This window comes from Indicator indicator, chromosome 1 (assembly GCF_027791375.1).
Source record: "Indicator indicator isolate 239-I01 chromosome 1, UM_Iind_1.1, whole genome shotgun sequence".
Taxonomy (NCBI): domain Eukaryota; kingdom Metazoa; phylum Chordata; class Aves; order Piciformes; family Indicatoridae; genus Indicator; species Indicator indicator.
The window spans coordinates 71,523,016-71,546,180 of NC_072010.1; the positions used below are offsets into that span (position 1 = coordinate 71,523,016).

The window sequence follows — 23,165 nt, forward strand, 5'->3', positions numbered from 1 at the left end:
TGATCAAGTCAATCTCTTAAAAAAATTAGGCAGCTTTACTGGGCATTTCTCCCCAACTACCATTCTTTCCAAGATCTCCTGTTTCAGTCAGTAGGTCCTCATATAACAATTCACTCTAGCTTCAAAATCCAAATATATTGCCCCCTCAGTTCAGCTATTTCAGAATTTATTTATTGGCTAAAACATACTTCACTCACGCTACAAACCTTAAACTCTTAAATATCTGAAGTACTAATCCATAAATAACAATAACAACAAAATCAATCCCCTTCCTTCTATCATTACAACTTCTAAAATTATATCTACCTGAAATGAAAATCAATGCATCTATAAAGTTAACCAGGCAGAAAGACTTAATGCTTTAAGATACTAGTTGGTGCTGTAACACCTGAGTAGATCAACAGCATCCTGACAGTTGATTAAAATCTCTATAAAAATGGAGGTGACTTTCTAAAAAAATGTCAGCATAGTATTTAGAGTCATGCAGGAGGAAAATGACTGAATACTTCTTTTATAAAGATATAAACGAAAGTCAGTACCAACATATAGAACATATTGTAGTAAATGTACCAGTGCAAAGTTTTTCCACCTTTTTGACCATAAGGTTCTCAAGAGCATTACAGAGACTTATCTCCATAAGGATTCTAACATGATTTTTTTTTTTTTTAAGAAATAAGATTTTGGATTATTTTTTAAATTTTGGAAGGACCAAAGGGTAACCCAAGGGATATACTCTCTTGTAAAATACTTTACTGTGAGGACCACATCCTGGTTTGTTAGGACTTCCCAATAACAAATGCCTATTTAGACTATTAATATATTTTAAATAATCACTGTCTTAACATAAGAATACCGATTATGTTTGATAGAACAATGAAAAACTCCTTCTCTTCTCAACAGTCTTTACCAGTCTACATTACTTGCTGAGACATTAGCTTCAAAAGTAACTGAAATTAGAAGAAATGTGAGCCTTTTCCAGGTAGGAAAAATTCCATTTACTTCTCAAAATCACAGAAAACATTTTAAGAGGGTGAAAATTAATGAAGTTTTAGCAATTTTTCAGAAGCATCTGACAAGTTCTGAGAGGAGAGAAGCAGTACTTACCATCGAAGCTAATGCTTGCAACTTTGGTATATTTACTTTCAGAGGCTTTTAATGTAACTGGCTTGAAATGTACTGTTATAGCTTCATTCTGTGGCGTAGGTCTAACACTCTGCAAACAATCAAAATAGGAAGGACCTGTAAATTCATCATTGTTAACACACTGGGCAGCCTTCAAAGTGATACAACTCCAACTCGTTTTGGATGAGTTCTTACAGATCTGTCTTTCCCTTAACAAAGCACCATTATAAACAGCTTTGGAATTTTTTCAGGTCCTGCAAGTTAGTCAATATGCAGGAAAGTCGGCAACAGAGAGTTCTCCTTGGGAATGATGCATAAGATAACAGTATGGCCAGAAATACACTAATAAAAGAGAAAGCAAGTTTTGTTTAAGTTAAGATTTATGGTTTCAGTCTTAATACTGCAAGGTTACAATAGTTGGTGTACTCATTAAAAAAAGCTGTTAACTGACTTGTGTAATTACTGGTGATGATACAATAATCTACCTTGTCTCTGACCCTATGCTAAGCCTGCAGACCTGACAACAGGGGAAAAAGACCAAAACAAATCACACAGAGAACAGTTTTGTAAATCTGAGATGACACTCATTCTATACCAACATTTTACAAGATCATGTTTTGTATCTGAGGATTACTGTTTTAAAACTTAATGGGAAAGTTAAATTGGGACCTACGAGAACAGCACTTGTGTCAGTTATTAACTAAAGCTGATTTGTAGAGATATTCATTGCTATACAGCAGGATTCTGGATTCCATGCCAACACTGAAACACCCTATAAAGACTGCTAGCAAACTCTTTATCTAGACTCTATAGAGAGAAAGTGGGCATGGAGCATGTAAATGCTCTTACTCTCATGTTGCTTAAAATAAGGATGGCTCCTATGTTTTCTCCTCTACAGCTGTCTTCTGCTGTAGGAACAGCTACTGCAAATTACAGGATGCTGTACGAAGGAAACTGAAATGAGTGTTGGTTTACTTTATGCTGGCCTGCAGAGGTTTGCAGCTGCTTCAAAAGCAGCTGAGCCTTTCTCAGTTAGAAAGGAGCAAGACAGACAGCAAGTGGTACAAACCAATTATAGTTCTTCCAAGCTAAGCTGTCCTTGATTATAAATTAAAGCCATCAAGTCATACACACTGTGGTGGGTTGAAAATTCCACCCCCAACACTAAATTTGCCAGACGAGCTCAGCTGGAAGCAAATGAAAGCTATATTTACAAGCCAAACTGCAATCTACAATGGGATGCAATGAATATGTACAAAATATACAGTATTTACAATATTTACAATTAATAAACAGCACAAGGACCCCCTGGCAAAAGACCAGGGGAAGCTGCAACAGCTTCTCCCCCCTTGCCTCCACCTTATTTCCCTGTATGAATGGGACAAGAGACAGGAGCAGAGACAGTTGCTGTTAGACTTAGCCAAAACAATGCAGCCAAGGTCAAGCAGAAGCAAGTTAATCTCTTCCAGAGCGAAGAAGCAAGATTGTTTTGGGAACCAAATCTTATGGTAGATATCTCTCCAATGGGATTGTTTAGAATTATCATTATTTTCCTTTTTACACCCAATAGTGATTTATTTACAATCTACTACTTTCTGTCCGATAGTGATTTATTTACAATCTACTACTTTCTGTCCAAGATCTGTGAAAAATTTTAAAGGCATAGCCTAAAACTACCACACACACATAACTAAGTTCTGCAGACCATGTGATCTTTAGAGGAAACAAATAGCACTGCTCCTCCAGCTAATAAAAATCTGTCAACTCATCTAGATGTTCTGTACTTTGGATTTATAGTACTGATCTTTCTCATCCATCTGCATGTGATGCAGATATTTACTATTTCTCCTTACGAATCAATTCATAATTATCACTATTTTCTTCTAATGAAATCCATACAAAACTCAGATCCTGAAGTGTCTTAAAAAAATCCAACCTCTTAAAGTAGATGAAATCAAAGCTGTACTAAAGTTCACAACTTTTGAGTGGCAGAAAGAATAACCACTTCTAGTAGCTCTTTTCATGAAAAAGGCTGGGTTTTAATCACTGAAGTTTGAAATTATCTTGATTTCACTTAGCACTATAAAATCAGAACTATTCAGAAGGAGAGCCTGTCATCAGAAAAGTGGCAGGTTTCAGAGGTGCACTTCTTAAATTACAAGAGTAACAAACCTAGATGTATTTACTCAAAATGTCTACAGCTAATAAAGGAAGGGTTTTATATTGTTGGGTTTTTAAATTTCTTAACTACATAATTTCTCATATGTTGCTTGATTGCATGGTATAAAAGGAAATACAAATGGAGACAACTATAAGAAAAACAAAGATCCTTAAGCATTTTTTTCAACTTCACCTTCTTCAAATTTTAACTTATTTTAAACAAAGCCCAACCAAAACTTGTCCTGAGATGAGCTTTAAGAATTATCAAATATGGACATGTCATGGGAATACATGCAAAAAAAGTTCCATCGAGGATCTATCACCAATATTCTCAGAAAATCTCCTCACAGCAACTTCAGTGGGGAAGAGTAATTTAAAATTACATGCTTCATTAACACATGGCTCTCCCATGGAGTGTTAAGATTCTTGATCTTGCTGTATGAAGATATATTCAATATTTAGCATAAAAGCAGAAGTGTAAAATCAGAAAATAAGAACCTTAAAAGTTCTAGAGAACATGGGTTGGGGAGTAAGAAGAAAGCTTTATGCTACTGCAGTAGTTACTGGTAAAGACTGGTTTAAGGAATTTTCAGATTCTATTCTATTCTAATTAACTAAGGAGAAGAAGAACATGCATTGAAACACTGGCCCATGTTCATCCATACTGTTTACCTGTCTGCAGGCTCCCAGTTTTGTCTTGTCAACCTAGCATATTGCTTTTAAGACTAAGCAGACTGTAGACTTTTGCCTATACATAATGAAGATACAGCCATGCTGCTGCAAGAGAAAAAAAAAGCCTTGTGGCTACAAGGCAGCAGAATAAGGCTGGCTCCATCAGTGTCAGAAACACCTCTATACTGGTTTACTTGCTTTTATGGACACTATTATTTTGTCAGTAATAACACGTCCTTCACTTTAAATAGGGATGCACCTAAGTAACTGAAGTTCACTTTCACCATAAAGCACCTTTCAAAACAGCCATGGAATAAAGTACTACTAGATTTTAATCCTGTAAGGTAACTTTGCCTTGATAAATTTGAGACATGTGGACTCAAATATGCGGACCAAAAACATTAACACAGAATTAAACTATTTTCTCACAGGTTGATGAGAGGACAAAAAGGAAGTGTGTGAATTGTGAATTAAGTACATACTTTCTTATACAAAAATTTCCATTTTCCATTTGATAAAACTCAGCTTCAATACACAGCTGACCTGAAATTGCTGTTTCTTAATGCATCGAACATGATCAGGAGCTCAAATTTTGAAGTGTGCCTTTGTTTTTGTGGGCTTAAGTAACCTTTAGGAAAATCAAAATGTTTGTTCTAGTGAAAGGATAAAAGACACATTTACTAGATTTTCGACAGCATGACTTAATTGTTGCAGCATGACAACAGTTCATCCAGTCATAAATATGGTTCTTCCTAATAATGAGGAAAGCCCTTCAAAATATAATTAAGGAAGAGTTTTAGAACTCAAAAAAGAAAGTCAAGTGACTCATTTACTTTCCTCAAGCAATTGGTGGGACCACAGCATGACTAAGTACTTAAAGGCAGAACAACTACAACTCTGGCAACAGTACTCACAGTCTCTCATACACAGATGACCTGAAGATATTTCGTTCCTTCAGCACACAGCTTAAACATATGCTAAATATAGCCTTGGCCTTTTCTTTTGACATTAAGCTGAAATTTGTACCAGAGCTGTGTCTCACTGCTTTTAAACCCTAGTTCTAAAGGGTCAGAGATCCATTTCTCAAACTTTCCTATAAGTAAGCTATTCATCAGTTTCCTTCCAAAAATTCTTTACTCTTGCTTACCACTTTGAAATTCCATGACTGGCACAATAGCAGAAAGTCACACAAGTTCTTCAGGTGCTAAAAAGCTTACAAACTTTATGACAAAGCAGTGCCCAAATGAGAACAACAATTGACTTGTGTTGTTTGTGACACAGTGAATGCACCATATCTGCGCCTATGTGGTAACCTGAAGATTGCAAAAGTGAGTCCTAAAAGTTTTAAGATGATCAATTTACTGCTTTGATACACTCTAAAAGAATAACTCATCTGGAAAAGTTCTGCCATAACATCTATAAATTATTATCAAATGACAGACTTCCATTAGACCACAATCTATGTTCTATAGTCTACAGAGTTTTGTTTGGGTTTTTTTTCTGTTGTGTTTTTGTTGTTGGTTTGGTTGGTTTTGTTTGGTGAGGGTTTGTGTTGTCTGCATGATTGGAGTTTTTTTGGTTTGGGTTGGTTGGCAGGTTGGTGTTTTTTGGTGGGTTGTACTTGTTGGTTTAGGTTGGTTTTGGTGTGTGTTTTGGTATAGGGTTTCTAGGGGTATTTTTGTGTTGTTTTTTTTTTTTTTAATGGAGCAATATGAATTAAGTACTATGTTATCAGATATTATACTAGTAGTTTGAATATATGGCTATTTGCATTGTACTCAAAAAGTGTATTACACACTTTGAAAAAAACCACAATACACCCACAAAACAAACCTGTCCCTGTGCCAAAATCCTGGCAAATCTAAGAAGATGGACATGTTATAATACAGCAGATACAGCTGGAAAAAATATTTATTAAATTTACCAATCCTCTATTTGAAAAAAAAAAAAACACAAGTTTTTTTTTTTAAATAAAAACCCTCCAACAAAGCTGGTTTACAGCTTACAAGGCTTTGAGAGACCTTGTAAGATCATCTGACCTCATTAACACAACAAAGAATTAAACTGTTGCAGTATACTGCAGGTTTCTCTCAATTAGAGAAGTATTAGTGAAGAACTTAGGAATCATTGCAATGGACAACTACCAGAGAGAAACATTATCCTTGTTACTAAAATTGCTTTCTGTTTCTTGTTTAAATTAATCTGGCCTTGGTTTCTAGCATCTTAAGTTTTTGTTAAGATTTTTTACTACTAAAATACTGTTCCCTACAGTTACAGCTATAAGCTTTAAAAAAACAGAAACACTCTCCAAGAGCTCAGTAAGAAGCCTCTGCCAATCCTTCAGTCACTCTTGTAGCTCCTCTGGTTTCTTTTCAACACTTCGACACATTTTGAAGTGCACTGGGACAAGGCATAGCTAGCTATACAACTAAATCTTGAAATAAAGGAAGACAGGAAGGGTAGAAGGAAGAAGTAAGAAAAACAACGGCCAATGATAAAAATTACACAGTAAAAAGCTATGAATGAACAAAGGTAGACTACCAGACTTGAGCCAAAATTCTGTTAAAAAAAAAAAAAAGAAAATAGAAACTCCACACCCTAGAATTCTGAAGCTGGCTGCATTGCATTTCATGCGCAGCTGCAGCAATTTTGCTGGAAAGGGCTCTTGAGTGTTTGCAGGCTTAAAGCAGACAACCTCAAGAAAACAAGGGTCACTTTACAGTCTGCTCTTCAAAGATACTCTTTGCTCATCCTAGAAGATCATGTTGGGCAACCACTTCATACACTGTCACGGAGTGTGAGATGAGGACAAAGAATTCCACATACTCTGCATTAATCTCTTGTTCATTGAACAGGAGTTACTGTTCTTAAGCATAACAGCTCCCAGAGGCTCAGATGTTGCAGGCACAGCCTGTAAATGCTGAAACAGTCATTTGAAGAACGCTATGAAGCAATGCATATAACATGCATACAGATTATCGTAACATAACTAAATTATGTTTTCAGCCAAACATTACCTAATTTCTCATTCTGAACACTACATGGTGAACCTGTGAATGATTAAATTTTATGAGACAATGTAAATCCAAGTAGAAAGTTTCAAACTGAAAGAAAATACAACTTACTGTAATTGGCACATCTTTTGTTCCTGAATTTAATAAATGCAGATTTAAAATTTTTGGCAGATCTGTTAAAAAAAAAAAAACAACAAACAAATAAAGAAACAAAAAAACCAGAAAACACATCTGGCTATTAGGCTATTTTAACATACGAAGCTTACACAAAGTCATCTGCACTAACTGGCTTCTTGTCTAAATTCAGTGTTGTTCAGTATTTAAAAGTCAGACTAGCATAACATTACCGGCAGTCAAAGAAGCAAATCCCCAAAATACAACACACTTAAAAACTCTATTTTTGTGTATTGATAGTTATTACATGTTTCAGCTAATCACTTGTCTTTCTAACTCATTAAGAAACGAACAGGTTAAAAACACTACAATGAACGATTTTGCCAGGTGCACCAATATTCAATAGAACCTATCTTATTTTCAAATCATTACATGTTAAGTTGCAAGTATTTCGGGTGGCACCTTTTTGGTTGAAAGAAGATACATAGTTTGTCTTCAGTAATGAGTCCTTTATACAGGTTCAAAAGACAACTTCAGCTTTACTACTTTCTGCTGCATATTTTTTTTAATTATTTCACTAAACAATATTAAATGTTAAGAAGTTAGGCACAAGTGTGTAAGTGGCACTTAAAAGGATCTTATGATAAGTAACAAATTTGAAAAAGTTTTCACTATTGCCTCTGTCTGCAAATTATTAAAACTTATGCAGATGTAATCCAGTCTTTCAAAATACGTTCAGAAACTAAGTAAACTGACAATGGTTTTCAGACTGAGCCATGCACAACTGTGTAAGACTAATGTTATTATTAGACATATAGCTGGATATGCAAACTAGTGTTGCATGGCACACATCTCAGTGTAACACATTGTTACCCTGCTTTTGAAACTCTGGCTTTCAAAAACCATCATTACACAAGCAAGCCCCAATACTACAAAAGATAACTGGGCTTTCCCCTCCCCACCCTACTCCTTATAAATACTTTGAGACGTGAAGTATAGTTTACCTTGTGTTCTTAGTGTACCAAAATCTAGCATTTCTGTTGATGAATAGATTCCTGGTGCTTTAGGAAAAAGCAAAGGAAAAGTTACCATTTTCTTAATTTTCTTATCATACTAAAAATCAATTAAGCTGAGTAAGTCTTAAACAAAACAAGCAAAAACCCAACTAATCAAAAAAGCCCAAGACCCCGCACCAGGCAATTTTCTACAAACCTGTTGTAACTTCTACTTCAACAGGGAGAATGATGAATTCTGTATTGTCTGAGGCATTTGTTTTTATTCTAATGAAGGCTGTATGATTATCTGCTTCTCTTGACGAAAAGCTGGCTCTCATCACTCCTTTTGTTTCATAGGGAGGTATTTCCTGATAAATAATCAAAGCACATTTGAGTGCAGTAATTACAAAAAAAGCTGCCACACCAGAAAAATCACATAGAAGCATTTAGTGTAAGAGATAGGCTGCATGTTATTAAATTTAGAAAGAATAGTTGTAATTATCTCACACTCAATAAAATTAGGCATATACAAAAAGACTTTCATATCCCATTTGATTAAGTTTTATGTATTAAAATTGCAGTAGAAAGACAGTAGACTAAATTGACAAAATCTACCAATAAACAAAATCGATTCATAAAAGTATTGTTGAGTGCAGTAACATCGAATATTGGTTTTGCATATTCTAACTTATTTTCTCCTAAGTAGACCCAAGGTGTGGAGTTTCAGTGCTAAACACAAATTGAAACAGTGCAGAATTGCAAGAAGATAGAAGCTTGTGGAGCTGCACATTTATGAGTCACCAAGCTATTTACATCAGAAAGTGAAAATGTGTTTTAGTTTCTTTATCAAGTCTAATTCCTTCCTTTCTAATTTGCATCCAGAGTTTAAAAGACAACTTTTTTTCTGTATGTGCTGGACACAGCTGTGACACAACCCTAGCTTCAGAACTGTGTTTGAAACACTTATATTGCATAACCCTTCCCATCACATTACAGAAAGATGTCAGTCCATTCTGGAGGTCAAGCCATGTTTTTCATGGCAGAATGGCTGTAGATGTATTCTTTTGTAACCAGAGAATATCAAAATAGCTACTTTCAGCTACTACTACAGGGCAATTCCCCAAACCATGAAGCTTTCGAGTTCTGTTTTTGCACTTATTCACAGAACTAACATAACACAGCCATTCATCAATTGGATGTGATTTGACTCTTCCATATGTGTAACCAGGGCTACAAGGTTTGTCAGATCCCTGAAGTAACTATGGACAGTGATTACAAAAATGCTTCTGAACGTGCAGACTGCTTGATCCAATCATCCAAGCCTTTGGCATCAAAACAATTTTAGATGATGATGTACATCCATATGTCAAGGTATCATTACCATATTTCAAACAATTTCTTCTAATCTGCAGTTTTTTCTAACTACAGTGCATCTCCTGACATAGCCAACACAATGATATACCTAGGTGTTTCCTTCTACTAATTTAATTTCTTCTAGTTGCCTTGTTCTGAAATACCAATGGTTGGTAGAAACAAAAAGGAAAGGGGAAAGGGGAAAGGGGAAAGGGGAAAGGGGAAAGGGGAAAGGGGAAAAGGGAAAGGGGAAAGGGGAAAGGGGAAAGGGGAAAGGGGAAAGGGGAAAGGGGAAAGGGGAAAGGGGAAAGGGGAAAGGGGAAAGGGGAAAAGGGAAAGGGGAAAGGAGAAAGGGGAAAGGAGAAAGGAGAAAGGAGAAAGGAGAAAGGAGAAAGGAGAAAGGAGAAAGGAGAAAGGAGAAAGGAGAAAGGAGAAAGGAGAAAGGAGAAAGGAGAAAGGAGAAAGGAGAAAGGAGAAAGGAGAAAGGAGAAAGGAGAAAGGAGAAAGGAGAAAGGAGAAAGGAGAAAGGAGAAAGGAGAAAGGAGAAAGGAGAAAGGAGAAAGGAGAAAGGAGAAAGGAGAAAGGAGAAAGGAGAAAGGAGAAAGGAGAAAGGAGAAAGGAAAGGAAAGGAAAGGAAAGGAAAGGAAAGGAAAGGAAAGGAAAGGAAAGGAAAGGAAAGGAAAGGAAAGGAAAGGAAAGGAAAGGAAAGGAAAGGAAAGGAAAGGAAAGGAAAGGAAAGGAAAGGAAAGGAAAGGAAAGGAAAGGAAAAAGAAAAGAAAAGACAAACAAAAAAATAAAGAGAGTTAGTGCTGATTAGTATTAACCTAACTGGCTTTCTATGCAACATGCTGGAAGTTTTCACATGCATGTCAACATTGCTTTAACTTGCAAGCTGGCCTGGAGATGCTGAAAACCTACATGCTCAAGAAACAGAACTAGAAATAAACCACGCATTTGAAAGTCTTCTGTTCTTTCGTTTGTGACTAATATGTTTGTTACACATCTACCAGTGGCTACAGAATTCAACATTCCCCTTGAGTTTGTTTGAAAAGGAAGAGGCTATCTTTAGAAGAAACCCATTTGACTAAAATGGTGTCAAAACATTAGGACCTTAATTTTTTAAAATTAAGTTTTCTCTTTATTTCTAACCCTCAGCATGTTTACTTTTTCCACAGCAAATTTTAAAATGCTTGTGATCTGCAGCCATAATTCTTTGAAACTTCTGTATCTAAAACTAAGATATTGCCATTCTCGCGGACTTTCTCCAGAAAAGTCAGGAATTCAATTTTGTGACCATCCTTCTCAGTTCACTTGGAAATATTCTGGCTTCACTCATAACAACTGATGTAACTGTAATGATACACCTGAGCAGAAGACATACATTTTGGAGCCCTTGGAGCTAAAATAACTTTAAAGTCGCTCCCAGACAAAAAAAAACCCGACCAAACAAAGCCCAACGAACACACAAAATCAAACACCACCACCACCACAAAAAACAGTCATCAAGAAAAGAAGCATTTCCAACTGAAGAGGAAATGTGTTTTGGACATTACTAGCAGAGTGATAGAAAGCACAGAGCCAATACCTTACTTTCAGGATGCTTCTAAAATTTATTTCACTTAAAGATACTGGTATGTATTACTTCAAAATTATATTAAGTGAAGAATACAGCAAAATAGATTTAATGGGCCAGACCATGAGTGCATCCAACCCACTACCCCATTTCCAGCAGCAGACATAAAGAGTAATTGCAGAGTATGCATGTAGGAGTACTTCCCAGAACAGTTTCCAGCCACTCTCAACTCATGATTTATTGCAGTTAGATACACTGTTGTTTTATTTAGCAGTCCTTAACAGATTCGACTTCTCCAAGTGCTTTCAGCTGCCTTTTCAACCTATGTACACATGCAGAGTTTTCAGGAAGGAATTTCTCAGTTCAAAAAAAGAAGACCTTAACAAAAATATTCATGTTTTTCTTCTGAGATAGATCTAGCTCACCTGGATCTTAGGTAGGTGCAATTAGGTAGGTAATCCTGAATGCTTATGTAATTAATTCTGCTGTGAATCATCTTATTCCTCTAATTTCAAAAAGGCCTAGTTCAATATAGATGGCTTATTTTAATTAAACCCTTCCTTCAATTGCTGTTACCATACAACTAACAGACTCCATTATGATTTCAATTTTTATTGAGTGTTTTTTAATGATTACACGACATGAAACAATGTTGGTAAAAAAAATCTAAACCTAAAACTGTATCAAAATAGATCTCCCTAAACAAGGTCAGTAAGTACTGCAAGGCATGACTACTCACCCACAGCTTCCTGGTACCTCCTTGCTGACCTGTTGGAAGCTCTAAATGGAGATCACCTCCACTGGAATACATTTCTACCACCTAAGGTGGATAACAGGAAAATGTCAGTGCTCACCTTTAAAGGAATCCTGGTTTTGTTAGCAGGCATTATAAAGTGCTATGGCATGGGTTAGCAACTATTCGACCACTGGAGTATCTTATATATTCACTTTTAATTATGATGATATGACCATTTACTAATGCTATGCTTTATGGGCTTTCTGCAGCATTTCATTGTGGATCACTTACTTAATAGAATCAGATCATGTTTGTCAGCAGACCATTTACATGTAAACTACAGACATCTACCTTGACTTAACACAAGAATGCTCGTGAACATTGCATACTAGCCTACACACCCTAAAGGCACCTTATGTTGTGCGAAACAAGCCAAAGGAAGATAAGAGGCATGCCTGCATTAAAAGCACTAATTATCAGTGAAGTTTAATTATTTATTTTGCAGTAATTATGAGCACTTTAAAAATGGAAATTTCACTGTAAAAATTTCAGTTTAGCAAATTAAGAGATCTCTGATCATCTGCAATTTCTAGAACTGATTTGCATTTAAACAGAACATTTATATGAAAGACTTGACCTCAAATAGCTTTAAAGTTCAAACAAAAATTTAAGTAGTACCAAAATAAACAAAATTTTAGTTTAATACCATAAACAAGCATTTAACAGTTTTCTATTATGCTCACCTGCAAAGGTTCACTGTGAGGGTTATGTATATTTATTATAGGAGAAAAACTGCTATTTACAGGAACTCGTGCCCCAATAAAGGGGCGCAATCGATAGGGGTTTGGTACCCCAATGCCAAACACCTAATTGAGATAAAGAAAGAAAAACAAGTGTAAGTAGCTGTATGTGATTGCTGCTGAGCCTACCATACACACCCCAATTTTAGTAATCTACCAAGTAGTCTTTTCAATTAATGTTATCGTATATTTCTAACCAATCATTTCAAATGCAGTATCATGCTAAAGCACTGAAATAAAGAGAAACTGGTTTAGTTTGCAGCTAAAAGGTATTCCTCATAACTGCTATTTACTTACACTGACATATTCAGAACCCAGTAACTCAAAATGACATCTTTTTTCCTGATACTCTGAAACACGAGGCATCAGCTAACGGTTACAATGATGTGAAATATTCTTTAATCATACCATTATGGAAACAGACTATGCATATGGGAAACATTTTTCTCCCTGTTTTCAAAACATTGCCATGGTAAGACTCATAATCATTCAACAAGAGGATTTCTCTCACTTTTCAGACTCATCTGTCCAGTTTATCTTTATGAATCTCAAGTGAGTAGTTTTTCACCAGCTTAATGAATAACACTGCCTTGTCACTGGATCAGATGAGTACAGAGCTAAAGAATGAGCTTGATCAGTGCAATGAGCCACTCAAATAAAGACACACAAAAAAGCTGTTCGGAGGATTTTAAACCCTACATAATTTCATCAATCTGGCTTAAAGTACTACCCTACAGATATTTACAATGCTATGTCTCTGTGTTACAACAAGCAGCATGGGTGGAAACAAAAAACAGTATTGTATGAATATCCTTGGATGGTTAAGCATGCCAGAAAAGATACTGCTCTGGCTGATTCACACTTCACGTATTTTCCTCAAAGAGTGCAATTCTCTTACCTGATAAGTAAATACCCCATGATTAGAAGTGTTAATAAATAAAGTGTTTTCTACATTTCCCACTACTCTTGCGAGGAAAACTACATCAAAAGACGTATTCCCTCCTGGAAGTATTTTCTGGAAAAAATAAAAGCAAGCAAGCAGAGAAATAAGCAAAACTTTATTGAACACATTCCAGTCTGCAGATGAATGATAGTTTTTGTGCTACAGAAGAGTCCAGTGTGTTTGTTATGGAAAACTGATGTTGGAGAGTCTACTGCAAATTTAGGGGGGGAAATAAAAGTAGGAGCTTCAGACAAATAACATCCAACAATAAAAATAATATACCAACTATTATGTAGTGCAGGATCCTATTTAATTTAATTTTTATGATGAATACTAAACTCATGAGAGTTTAGCTTATCACAGAAATATTTTGGACTGATAGCTTACAGAACATTGGCGAAATGGATTCTTGTAGTAATTGCTTACGTGAGAAATCCTGCTTATATATATAGGTTTTCTGAAGTTTTTCATGTTCACATGATCCCTGCCAAGCCACAGGCCCTGAAGACAAAACCAGAGGACTCTATCTGACAGCAATGTGGTTAAGATTTAACCCTACTGATGTCAGGCTTTTTAATTTGCAAGTTCTTGTAGCATGATTGCGGTAGTTACAAGTGCATTGCAGTGACTGCTTCACAGCAATACCACTTAACATTTTCAGAAAAATTAAAAGAACAGCACATTGCTGTGTATGTTCTAAGGCAATGTACACTTACTCACTTAAGAAACAAAGCAGATCTGCAGTTAAACCCTCAGTTACAGTTTACAATCCCAATACTGTCAGAACTCCTATGCAGTATTTCATTCCTTCTCTTCTAATAGGGTTTATGTGTTTCTGTGCTGTTAAAATTTGCCTGTTAACTGATAAGAGGATCAAGAAGTGCAGCATCTTAATAAGTTTAGGTATGTAATTATCGCAGTTATGTGGCTCATTCGAAGAGGGAAAGGAAAATCAAGCTCCTGTTTGGGGTGTGGATGGAGAAGGAAAACCTCGTTTTGAGAAAGTAGAATAACTTACCCTATTTTGAAAAAATGATGCATGAAAATGCGATGTTGTAGCAGATATTGATACTAACGTAATTGTTTCTTCTGAGCTAGGGTTATGTAGGTAAACTTTTTCCATTTTTGGCATTCCAACTGGCCTGTTGAAACAGAGATGTTTTTAAAATGTTAGAATTCTAGAAAATAGAGCAATGGGTTTCGTCCCAGTAAGCCAGACAGGAACATAACAATGACGAACACTGCCAACTGAGCTTTGCATTTATGTTTTTTTCTTCAAGTGACATGTAAATTCTACCTTGAAGAATTACTTAGTTAACATCTTTACCATTGTTTCTCTGATTACTTTTCCTGAAGGCTTACCTAACATTCTATCATACTCTAAAGTGACACCAATCCAAAATGGCATTCTATTTTTCAGGTTTTTTACTTCACAATCAAAAGAGGCAGTTTTCTATTCTTGTGATAGAATATATAAATTATTATCTTAAGAAAAATTTCACACACAAACTTAAAATATATGGAATACATTCTAGATGAAGGTCTAAGCACAATTTTTCCCTGATAGATTGCAGTCATACCCAGAACCTAGAATTTTTCTGGTATTGTATTTTATAATATACTCTACAGAATTAAATACACAGATAGGTGCAGCAACAACTATTTCATTTGCATATTGCATTTAAACTCGTATCTTAAGGAAAAAAAAAGAATGCTTGAGATAAATTGTGGAATTTAAGATTTCTGTAACACAGAAGGCAAACAAACAGCAGCATGCTAACAGTTTATTCCACACAAGCTTTAGGCTTGTTTCTTTTTGCTTACAACAGCTGATATGACAATAAATGCTTCCATTTTTTCAGAATTCAGTATTTTCAAAGTTTTTTTTTTTAATGCCTTTTAAACACATGTGTTAAACATCATCACCAAAGCACTTAATAAATCAGGTAGATTACAATTTGCTCCAAATGAAAATTTGGAACAAAATAATTAACTTTTATGTTTCAGGCTACACACATTCCATGTGACACTCCCTCATATGTCACCTGCTCCAAACATTACAAGTACCACAAAAATACTGATGAAAATGACTGTCTGTAGTACCTGAAGTGATGATGACCAGTAACAGACAGTAACAGGTCTGCCATCACCAGTTAACTTTAACAAGCCTAATTATTAAGCACTATTGTAGTTGTATGGTTTTTCAGTTTGGGGGGAAGAGTGTGTCTCAATAGATAGAGCAACTTATGTTTGCTTTAAATTAAAAGTTGCTTTAAATTGAAAGTGACAGTAATCAAACTACAGCACAATTTTACAAAATTATTGTGGTAACAAACAAAACCTACTTATGAAACGTGCTAAACAGATGATAAAAAACATGATATTAATAAAAAGACACAATTATTAATCTTCCAACCGCACCATCACTAACAGTAGAATATACCTACATTCTACTACTGTAAATCTCTTTGCATTGATTGCTAAGTCCTCCTAATTTCAGTCTCCATTACCAATCACTTGGTCTTGATTCTTCCTTCAGTGTCCAAAAACATATCTCATTTTGACTTCTCTAACTTAACTAGTAAAGAAGATGACGATTTCTCTCCTCACCTTTTAAAACCCATAGAAACCCTAACATCCAGGTTAAGCTGTAAGAGTATTTGCGTATGTTGCCAGTGTACATGGGGCTACTAGGGAAATGGATCATCAGCTTTGATGTTTTGCTGTAACCACGACATTGCTGATCAATGGAATCAAATAGTAAACCCATACACCATTTGCTAGGAAAAAGCTTATCTGATCAGAGGAGTTTGAGTGAGAGCTAGCCCTGCAGCGTTCCCCATCTCTACCCCACTTCCATCAAATAAAAAACAACCAACCACCTACCCACAAAAGCACAACTGCGACAAGTGTCTGCTGATAGAGTTACGCAGCATCTCCTGAATTCTGAATTGCTTCAAATGGTTCTTCACTAACATCACTACAGATGAACTTGAGTATTTTATCTGTTTGGTAATTGTGAAAGGTATAAGCAAGCTTTCGTAACAGCCAGTTACAAAATTTTGCAGTGAATTTGTTGTTTAAAGAAAGTGGCCATGCCTTAAGTATTCTCTGATTCTAACAAAAATAAAGGAAAGAAAGGAAGAAAACAGTCCAACTCCACCAACGCTGAAGAAAGCTTTCAGTCTCTCACTGCAATTTCCCTTTCTCCTCAGCAGAAGTACCTTATTGTGACAATTTATTGTCACAATTTCTGGCTACTTCTCTTCACTAGATCATGTTCAGTATCTCCCCAAGAAGGAGAAACCATCCTTCTTCTCTATTGCAATGCTCTCCAACCAATCTTCATGAGAAAGGCTTAAGAGCTGAAAACAAGAATCAAGCAGAATGGTTTCTATGAACCACAATTTCCGGAAGCAAAAGAAGATGAGGTAGATTCTAAGTGCTTTATTACATATCAGTAAACATCATGGCTAGCATATGACCTGTGGTCTCTACAGAGAAGCAGCTGAGTACTTTAAATCTAAGCTCAAAGTTGACTTGACTTGTGAAACACCACAAAGTCAAGAAAACAATACTGAATGAACCAGTAACACAGAAGTGCCAGCTTGTTTCTGTTAGAAAGGTGATTTGGAAGTAAAACTCATTATTTCAGGAAATGTTTAAAATATTAACAATCTTTTAAAGGACTTCATGTTTTTCCAGTTCTGAAAAGAGGGGAACATGACACTACATTTGAGAGGCTAAATCCTATAAAACAACAAGTAGGGAAGCAGTTCACTAACTTCAGATTCCTGATTACCTTCATATTCCACACAGTATAATTATCAGTGATAAAGGTAGAAGTCCATAGGTTTTATTTACAAACAAGCCTAGTATAATGTTTTGCTCAGACACAGCTTTCCTTAGATTCTTTAAGCTTGATGTTAGCCAAAACTACAGAAATAGAACAAGCCTCACTTGTTTTTTCTGCCATCAGACCTGGTAAAGTTCAGGAAAAGCAGTGTGCATCAGACACCTTTAATGAACCTATATTCTAAGTTTATAATCATATAGGAGGTGTTCTCCAAGCTGCTGATTATCAAGCTGCAATGTTCTGCACAAGTATATAGTGTTACCTGCTGCCAATTTTTACAGCAGAATTTCCTGGAGCAGTCACTCTAGCAATTTTCATTGCAAGAAGCAGATACAGACACACACCTTCAGGCAAACACGGAATGTCAAAGCATGTAGGGTTTTCCTTCTGATCTTTTGTCCTTGCATAATATTAGGTCCATCTATACTGATAAAAGAACAGATACCATAAACTAGACGAAATTGTAATTAGCAAGGGTGAGGTGCCTGTTCAAACGAGTAAAGTAGCCTGAGCTCACATTCTTTGTTGCTGCAACTCAACACTTTCCAAAATCTGAGTTAGTATCTGCACTGTATTGTAAGCAAGTCCCTTGGAATGGAATTCATTGATGCCCTAGGGATCAATAGGTAGATTCTTTCAAAGGAAACCAGCTCCTGCAAAAAGTTGGGGAGATTAGTTCTTGAGTTATTGGTTCAAAAATACCTAGCTACTCATTATGAAGCCAGTGTGGATTGAGAAAATACCCTTTTAAGAGTAATTACATTTCTTTGTACTACATATAACTTAGACACCTCTATAAACCTCTCTTGATTGATCAAAATTGACAGAAATCTATTTCTGAAGAACAAAGGATACAAATTCAGCCAATGTATCCTTCTTCTTCCATCTCCTATTGTTTCTAATGGGACCGGAGAGAGAACTGAAGTTCCCATTCAGATTTTGGAATGCTAAGAAGACAGATAAATATACTCCAGATTCGAGTCATGTAACTTCCTCATAAATTTGACATTTTAACAAATGTTTCCCCTAAATGTTTGTTGTTTTCTTTTCTTCTTCTTTTAGCATCTTTGACACTGATGAAATGGGCTGTGCTACTTAGATCCCAACAAGTCAATGGGTCCAGACACAATTCATCCTAAGGTGCTTAGGGAGCTGGCACAAGAGCTGGCGAGGCCACTCTCCATCATTCGCCATTGGTCCTGGCTAACTGGGGAGGTCTCAGATGACTGGAGGTGGGCCAATGTGACTCCCATCCACAAGAAGGGCCAAAGGAGGACTCAGGGAACTATAGGCCTGTCAGCCTGACCTCAGGGCATGGCAAGTTTACAGAGCAGCTCATCCTGAGTGCCATCAAACAGGCATGTAAAAGACGCCCAGGTGATCAGGCCCAGCCAGCATAGGTTCTGTGATTCCGTAAGGCTGGCTGGCACATGTCTTACCGTAAGTTTCACATGCTTTAAATCACTATCCTGTGTGAGGAGTTAATAGCAGACGCCTAGAAGACAAAAATTTTGTAATACAGAAAGCATTCAAAAATCAGGTGCCCAGAAAACCCTCTTAGCCTCTAAATAATATACAGATTGGGAACTTCCTGAAATCAATGCAGATACTTCTCCAATCAGAAGATCAAGAGAGTGAGTTCCAGCAACAAGATCTTGGGTGTTGACTTGTAATGCATCCAGCTACTTTGAATGAAATGAAAGGAGGAAGTCTTACAAGGTTACCTCTAGAAACTGAAAGGGAATGCCTTTTGTACCCCATTCTGAAGAAAACGGCAGTTCCTTATGTGAAGGAAGCCTGCATGGTATACAAGACTAGAGAATGAATCACTAGATCATTCTTCCTGTTTCACATGAAACTGTATGCATTACCCATCTAGTGACACAGGCCAGTTGCTTCTTTAACATAAGCTTGAGAATGCAAATGTGTCTCTAATTCAGGAAAGCAAAGGCAAACAGAAGGGATTTGGTTTTGTACATGTACTAACCCAGAGACCAATTGTTTCTCAAACTCCAGATTTCACTGATTTTTAACAAATGCAGAAAGTTCTTTTATATTACACTCGACAAAATGTTAATGTGTATGTAACATACTAAATGGAGCAAACACTTCACTTTATGTTAGGACTCTAATTTTGAAATCATACAACAAATCATACCTGTTTCAAACAATAAGCACAACCCCATATAATCATCCATCACTAACTGTGATTTGAATCGGTCTAAGAGTATAGTAAACTACTAATTGCTTTGACAGCATTTTGCAGTCTAGCATGATGTGCAAACAAAAAAGAGTAGATCTGGACTAAATGTCAATTGAACTGTCAACAGCTTTTTAACAAACTCTGAGGGAAAACAAAATTTCATTTTGCAACATTTTCATGTTAAATTCCAACAATCTCAAACCTCCACACATTAGAAGTCTGTGAAATGTGTAAACATCTTGCTGCATGCTATAGATACCTTATAAGTCCTTTCACTATTTGTAAATATACTTATTTAAATGTAAGAAAACTGGAGATTTAGAAAAACTATAGTTACTAAAATTCTTCACTCTTTACTGTTAACAGATTGGAGCTGTTGAAGAAAATAGACCAAATTCCTGAATTTACGCTTATGTTATTCAAAGTAACATACGGTCTGAAGACCTGCAAGAAGGTCTAAAATATTTGAATGTTACCAAGTAATTGTTTTTAAAGCCAGATCAAGCTTTCAGACAATATCCTGCTAAATAGTAGAGCTCACAAACAAGAATCATTATAGAAATCCCCTAAGGAAAACATTTTAAAAGGAAATGCAAAAGAAGATTGTTTATCAATAGAAAAACAAAAGACAGACTTTCAGAATACTGTCCTACCACAAGAATACTTTGTCTTGAGAGTGAAGAAATAGCCTTCCACTGAAGCATATGCTGATCAAGGATTACTTTAGCTAAAAGTATCATTCATAGATTACAAAAGCAGGGCTAAGATGTCAACTTCACCTTTAAAATAACTTCACATTTTAGAATTCTGATGATAAGCAGTCCTATATGTTGTCAGCATGCTAAAATACTCGATATCCAAGCATTCCGTTACCAAAAGTTAACTTCTACCAAAAATCTGTGAAGAACTTACAAATTTTACTTTTGATATGCTCAGAGATGAATTAACACAGATCATGGTAATGTATCAAGACACACAAAGATTCAAGTTCTCCCACAAAACAGATGCAATATCTGAATATGAACTGGTCTGCAACAGTATTCTTCCCCTACACAGGCTACCTTCAAGAGCTCTAGTATGGAGACTTGTCAAACACAGAAAGCCACATAGGCAATGAGTGTCCTGCCAAAATAGCCTCTGAACAACCAACTCCCAAAGCTATGAAATATGATGTACCGGTTTGTATGTTAGAACACCTCAAATATTCCATTCCCATTTAACCACAGGGGAAAGTAACAGATTAAAAGACAGATTACAAGCAAAAGGCAGCTAGAGTTGGTTTTGGCTGGAGGTTTTTTTAGCCTGTTGTTTTCTTTAGAGCCCCAACTCTCTTGATACCCATCATACTGCCAAATTTGTTCCAGAGGAAGATTGGTGTTGCTTCAGAAACACAGGCAGGAGGCTTTCACACAAAATAACCAAATGCATTTTCCACTTAGTCCAAGCAGTGCCCTGGAGCAGTGACCTCAGAGAACCTACCTCATTCCACCCCATTCCCAGAGGCTTAATGTATACAGAGAACACTTGGGATCTTTTCAAGTGAGCTCAAAATTTGCATATCCATCATAATTTCCTTTGATAAATATGAGATTACCTGGACTGCCTTCAAAGTGGCAGAACATAGTAGTGCTTATTCTATATTAAAACAGCATTAAAAAAAAAACAACAGGTATAAAACAGAAGTATAAGGCCATTGTAATTTTATCTCCAGACAGAACACAGAAGTGCTTCTACAGCACCTATTTTATCAACTTAATATTGATTTTGATTTTCTGAAATCTCTGGATAAAATAACTTCTAATAAATATTATTCCTGCTCAAGCTGGCATGGTTTTGAAACATCTGATTAAACCTACACACTCTTACCAAACCAAGAATGTCACAGAAAGTATGGGTTAGCTTACAACTGAAATGAAATATTACAATTTTCTTTAGCCTGGGAATGATCTGTGTTGATAGCTCAGCATAAACATGAAATTCAGGCAAGCTTGCTCCAGAGTAAATGCTACATGCTGCCTATTAACAAAACACTGTTTAGATGCAATACTTACTCAGAAAATAAATATGCATTTTATACCTTTCCAAAAATCCATTACTACCAAAGAAAGAAAAGCCAAATTTTTGAATGTGAAAGCTCCTTTTCATTTAAAAGGCAAAAAAGCCAAAATCTTAAATCTGCATTACTTAGCTTCCAAGGTGCTTGGCACCTGCTGTTTGTTCCCACCATAAAGATGAATTACTCAGCATTTCTTACAGTTGGCTCACTTTAATTTAAATGTTCAATTACATTCTGTAAACTGAACTTCACAGCTCTTTATCTAAACATTTTCTAAAACTGTTTTTGACATCTTACTAAAGTTCTAATAAATCAGAAGATGATTTCTGCCTGAGATTATGGCCTAAACTACAACAGATAAATTATTATATACCATTATGAGTAAATAGAATGCATAATGAACTAGGATTTACCACACAGATTCCCTATTTTAACTGATAGAAGGAAATGATCCCCCAGTGCAGTTCTGCTTTTACTGTACAGACATCTTCCTAAGTAAGAATTTTGCACACTAACACTGTACCAGATATACATTGTTTCTTCAATGCTTTCATTCTGACAAGAAAAAGCGTACATATTTTGGCTTTTTTATAATGAAGAACAGCTTCAAGTATTTATGATATTAATTGGGAACTAATTTTAGCAAGAAAAAAAACAAACACCTTTGGAACATAATAGTACACTTAAAATTGTCTCCACTCTGCAGAACAGCTGTACAAGCACCTGAAAAGTAAGTACAAGTACCTACACTATGGCAGCTGACAGGTTGCTACACGATGTTTAAGACTGAGTATACCAGCTCACTGCTACAGGTAGGTCAACTACACTTATAGACAATCTGTCAACCCAGTTTATCTACACAACCTTCTCCATCAGTTTTAAATACTTTTTTTGATCAGTTTAGTTAGACAAACAAAAGACTTTTCAACTTACTGTTCATGGAAATCCAGCATTGGTGGCTCAAACCGGAGAGGTCGGCAATTTCCCCGATACAGGGATACACTGCAAGAAAAATGATAATCTGTGTTATCTCAGATTGCCCTTTCTTAGCAAAATATTCATTAAATGTAATAAAGGAGCAACTAATTAAAAAGAAGAAATGGCCTGACAAACTTCTCTGGTCAGAATATTGTAACTTTACCAGCCACTCACATGTTTATGTGGTGTCTCCAAGAAAGATTTATGCAAGAGTACATATCTTTGAAATGGACATAATTGAAACATTACTTTTCCTCTATGTGGTGCCAGCTAAGTGAAACAGTAAGCTAAGTAAGTTCAAATAATGTTTCACAGCAATATGCAAACATCTTCCTTAATCTGTAACAGTAATTTACCATATATTATTAAGTTTCTCTAGCTACATCTATACCTGTACATAATCAATCTTGGCCCCATATGATACTGAGGCCACATGGGAGAAAACAGCCCATGTCTACACTGCTAAAAACTCAATTTCCAGAAGACAGTGACTGTGCTCTAGAAGCATTATTTAGCTTTGCCTACACTAACCTCCCACTGGGAACTCCTTAGGAGAATACTAACAGATGAAGACTGATACTGAAATACAA

General features: G+C 36.0%; 1 protein-coding gene across 1 annotated transcript in view; it reads right to left on the reverse strand.

Annotated features, from left to right (window-relative positions):
• Positions 1–23,165, reverse strand: part of TMEM131 (transmembrane protein 131) — a 93,106-nt gene that overhangs the window by 35,226 nt on the left and 34,715 nt on the right. The window contains exons 4-12 of the mRNA XM_054399065.1: positions 22,531–22,599; positions 14,501–14,624; positions 13,438–13,554; positions 12,483–12,605; positions 11,743–11,823; positions 8,295–8,445; positions 8,087–8,143; positions 7,080–7,141; positions 1,105–1,213 (exon numbers count right to left, since the gene is read on the reverse strand). Of these exons, the coding sequence (XP_054255040.1) occupies positions 1,105–1,213; positions 7,080–7,141; positions 8,087–8,143; positions 8,295–8,445; positions 11,743–11,823; positions 12,483–12,605; positions 13,438–13,554; positions 14,501–14,624; positions 22,531–22,599 (893 nt within the window). The remainder of the gene's footprint in view (positions 1–1,104; positions 1,214–7,079; positions 7,142–8,086; positions 8,144–8,294; positions 8,446–11,742; positions 11,824–12,482; positions 12,606–13,437; positions 13,555–14,500; positions 14,625–22,530; positions 22,600–23,165) is intronic.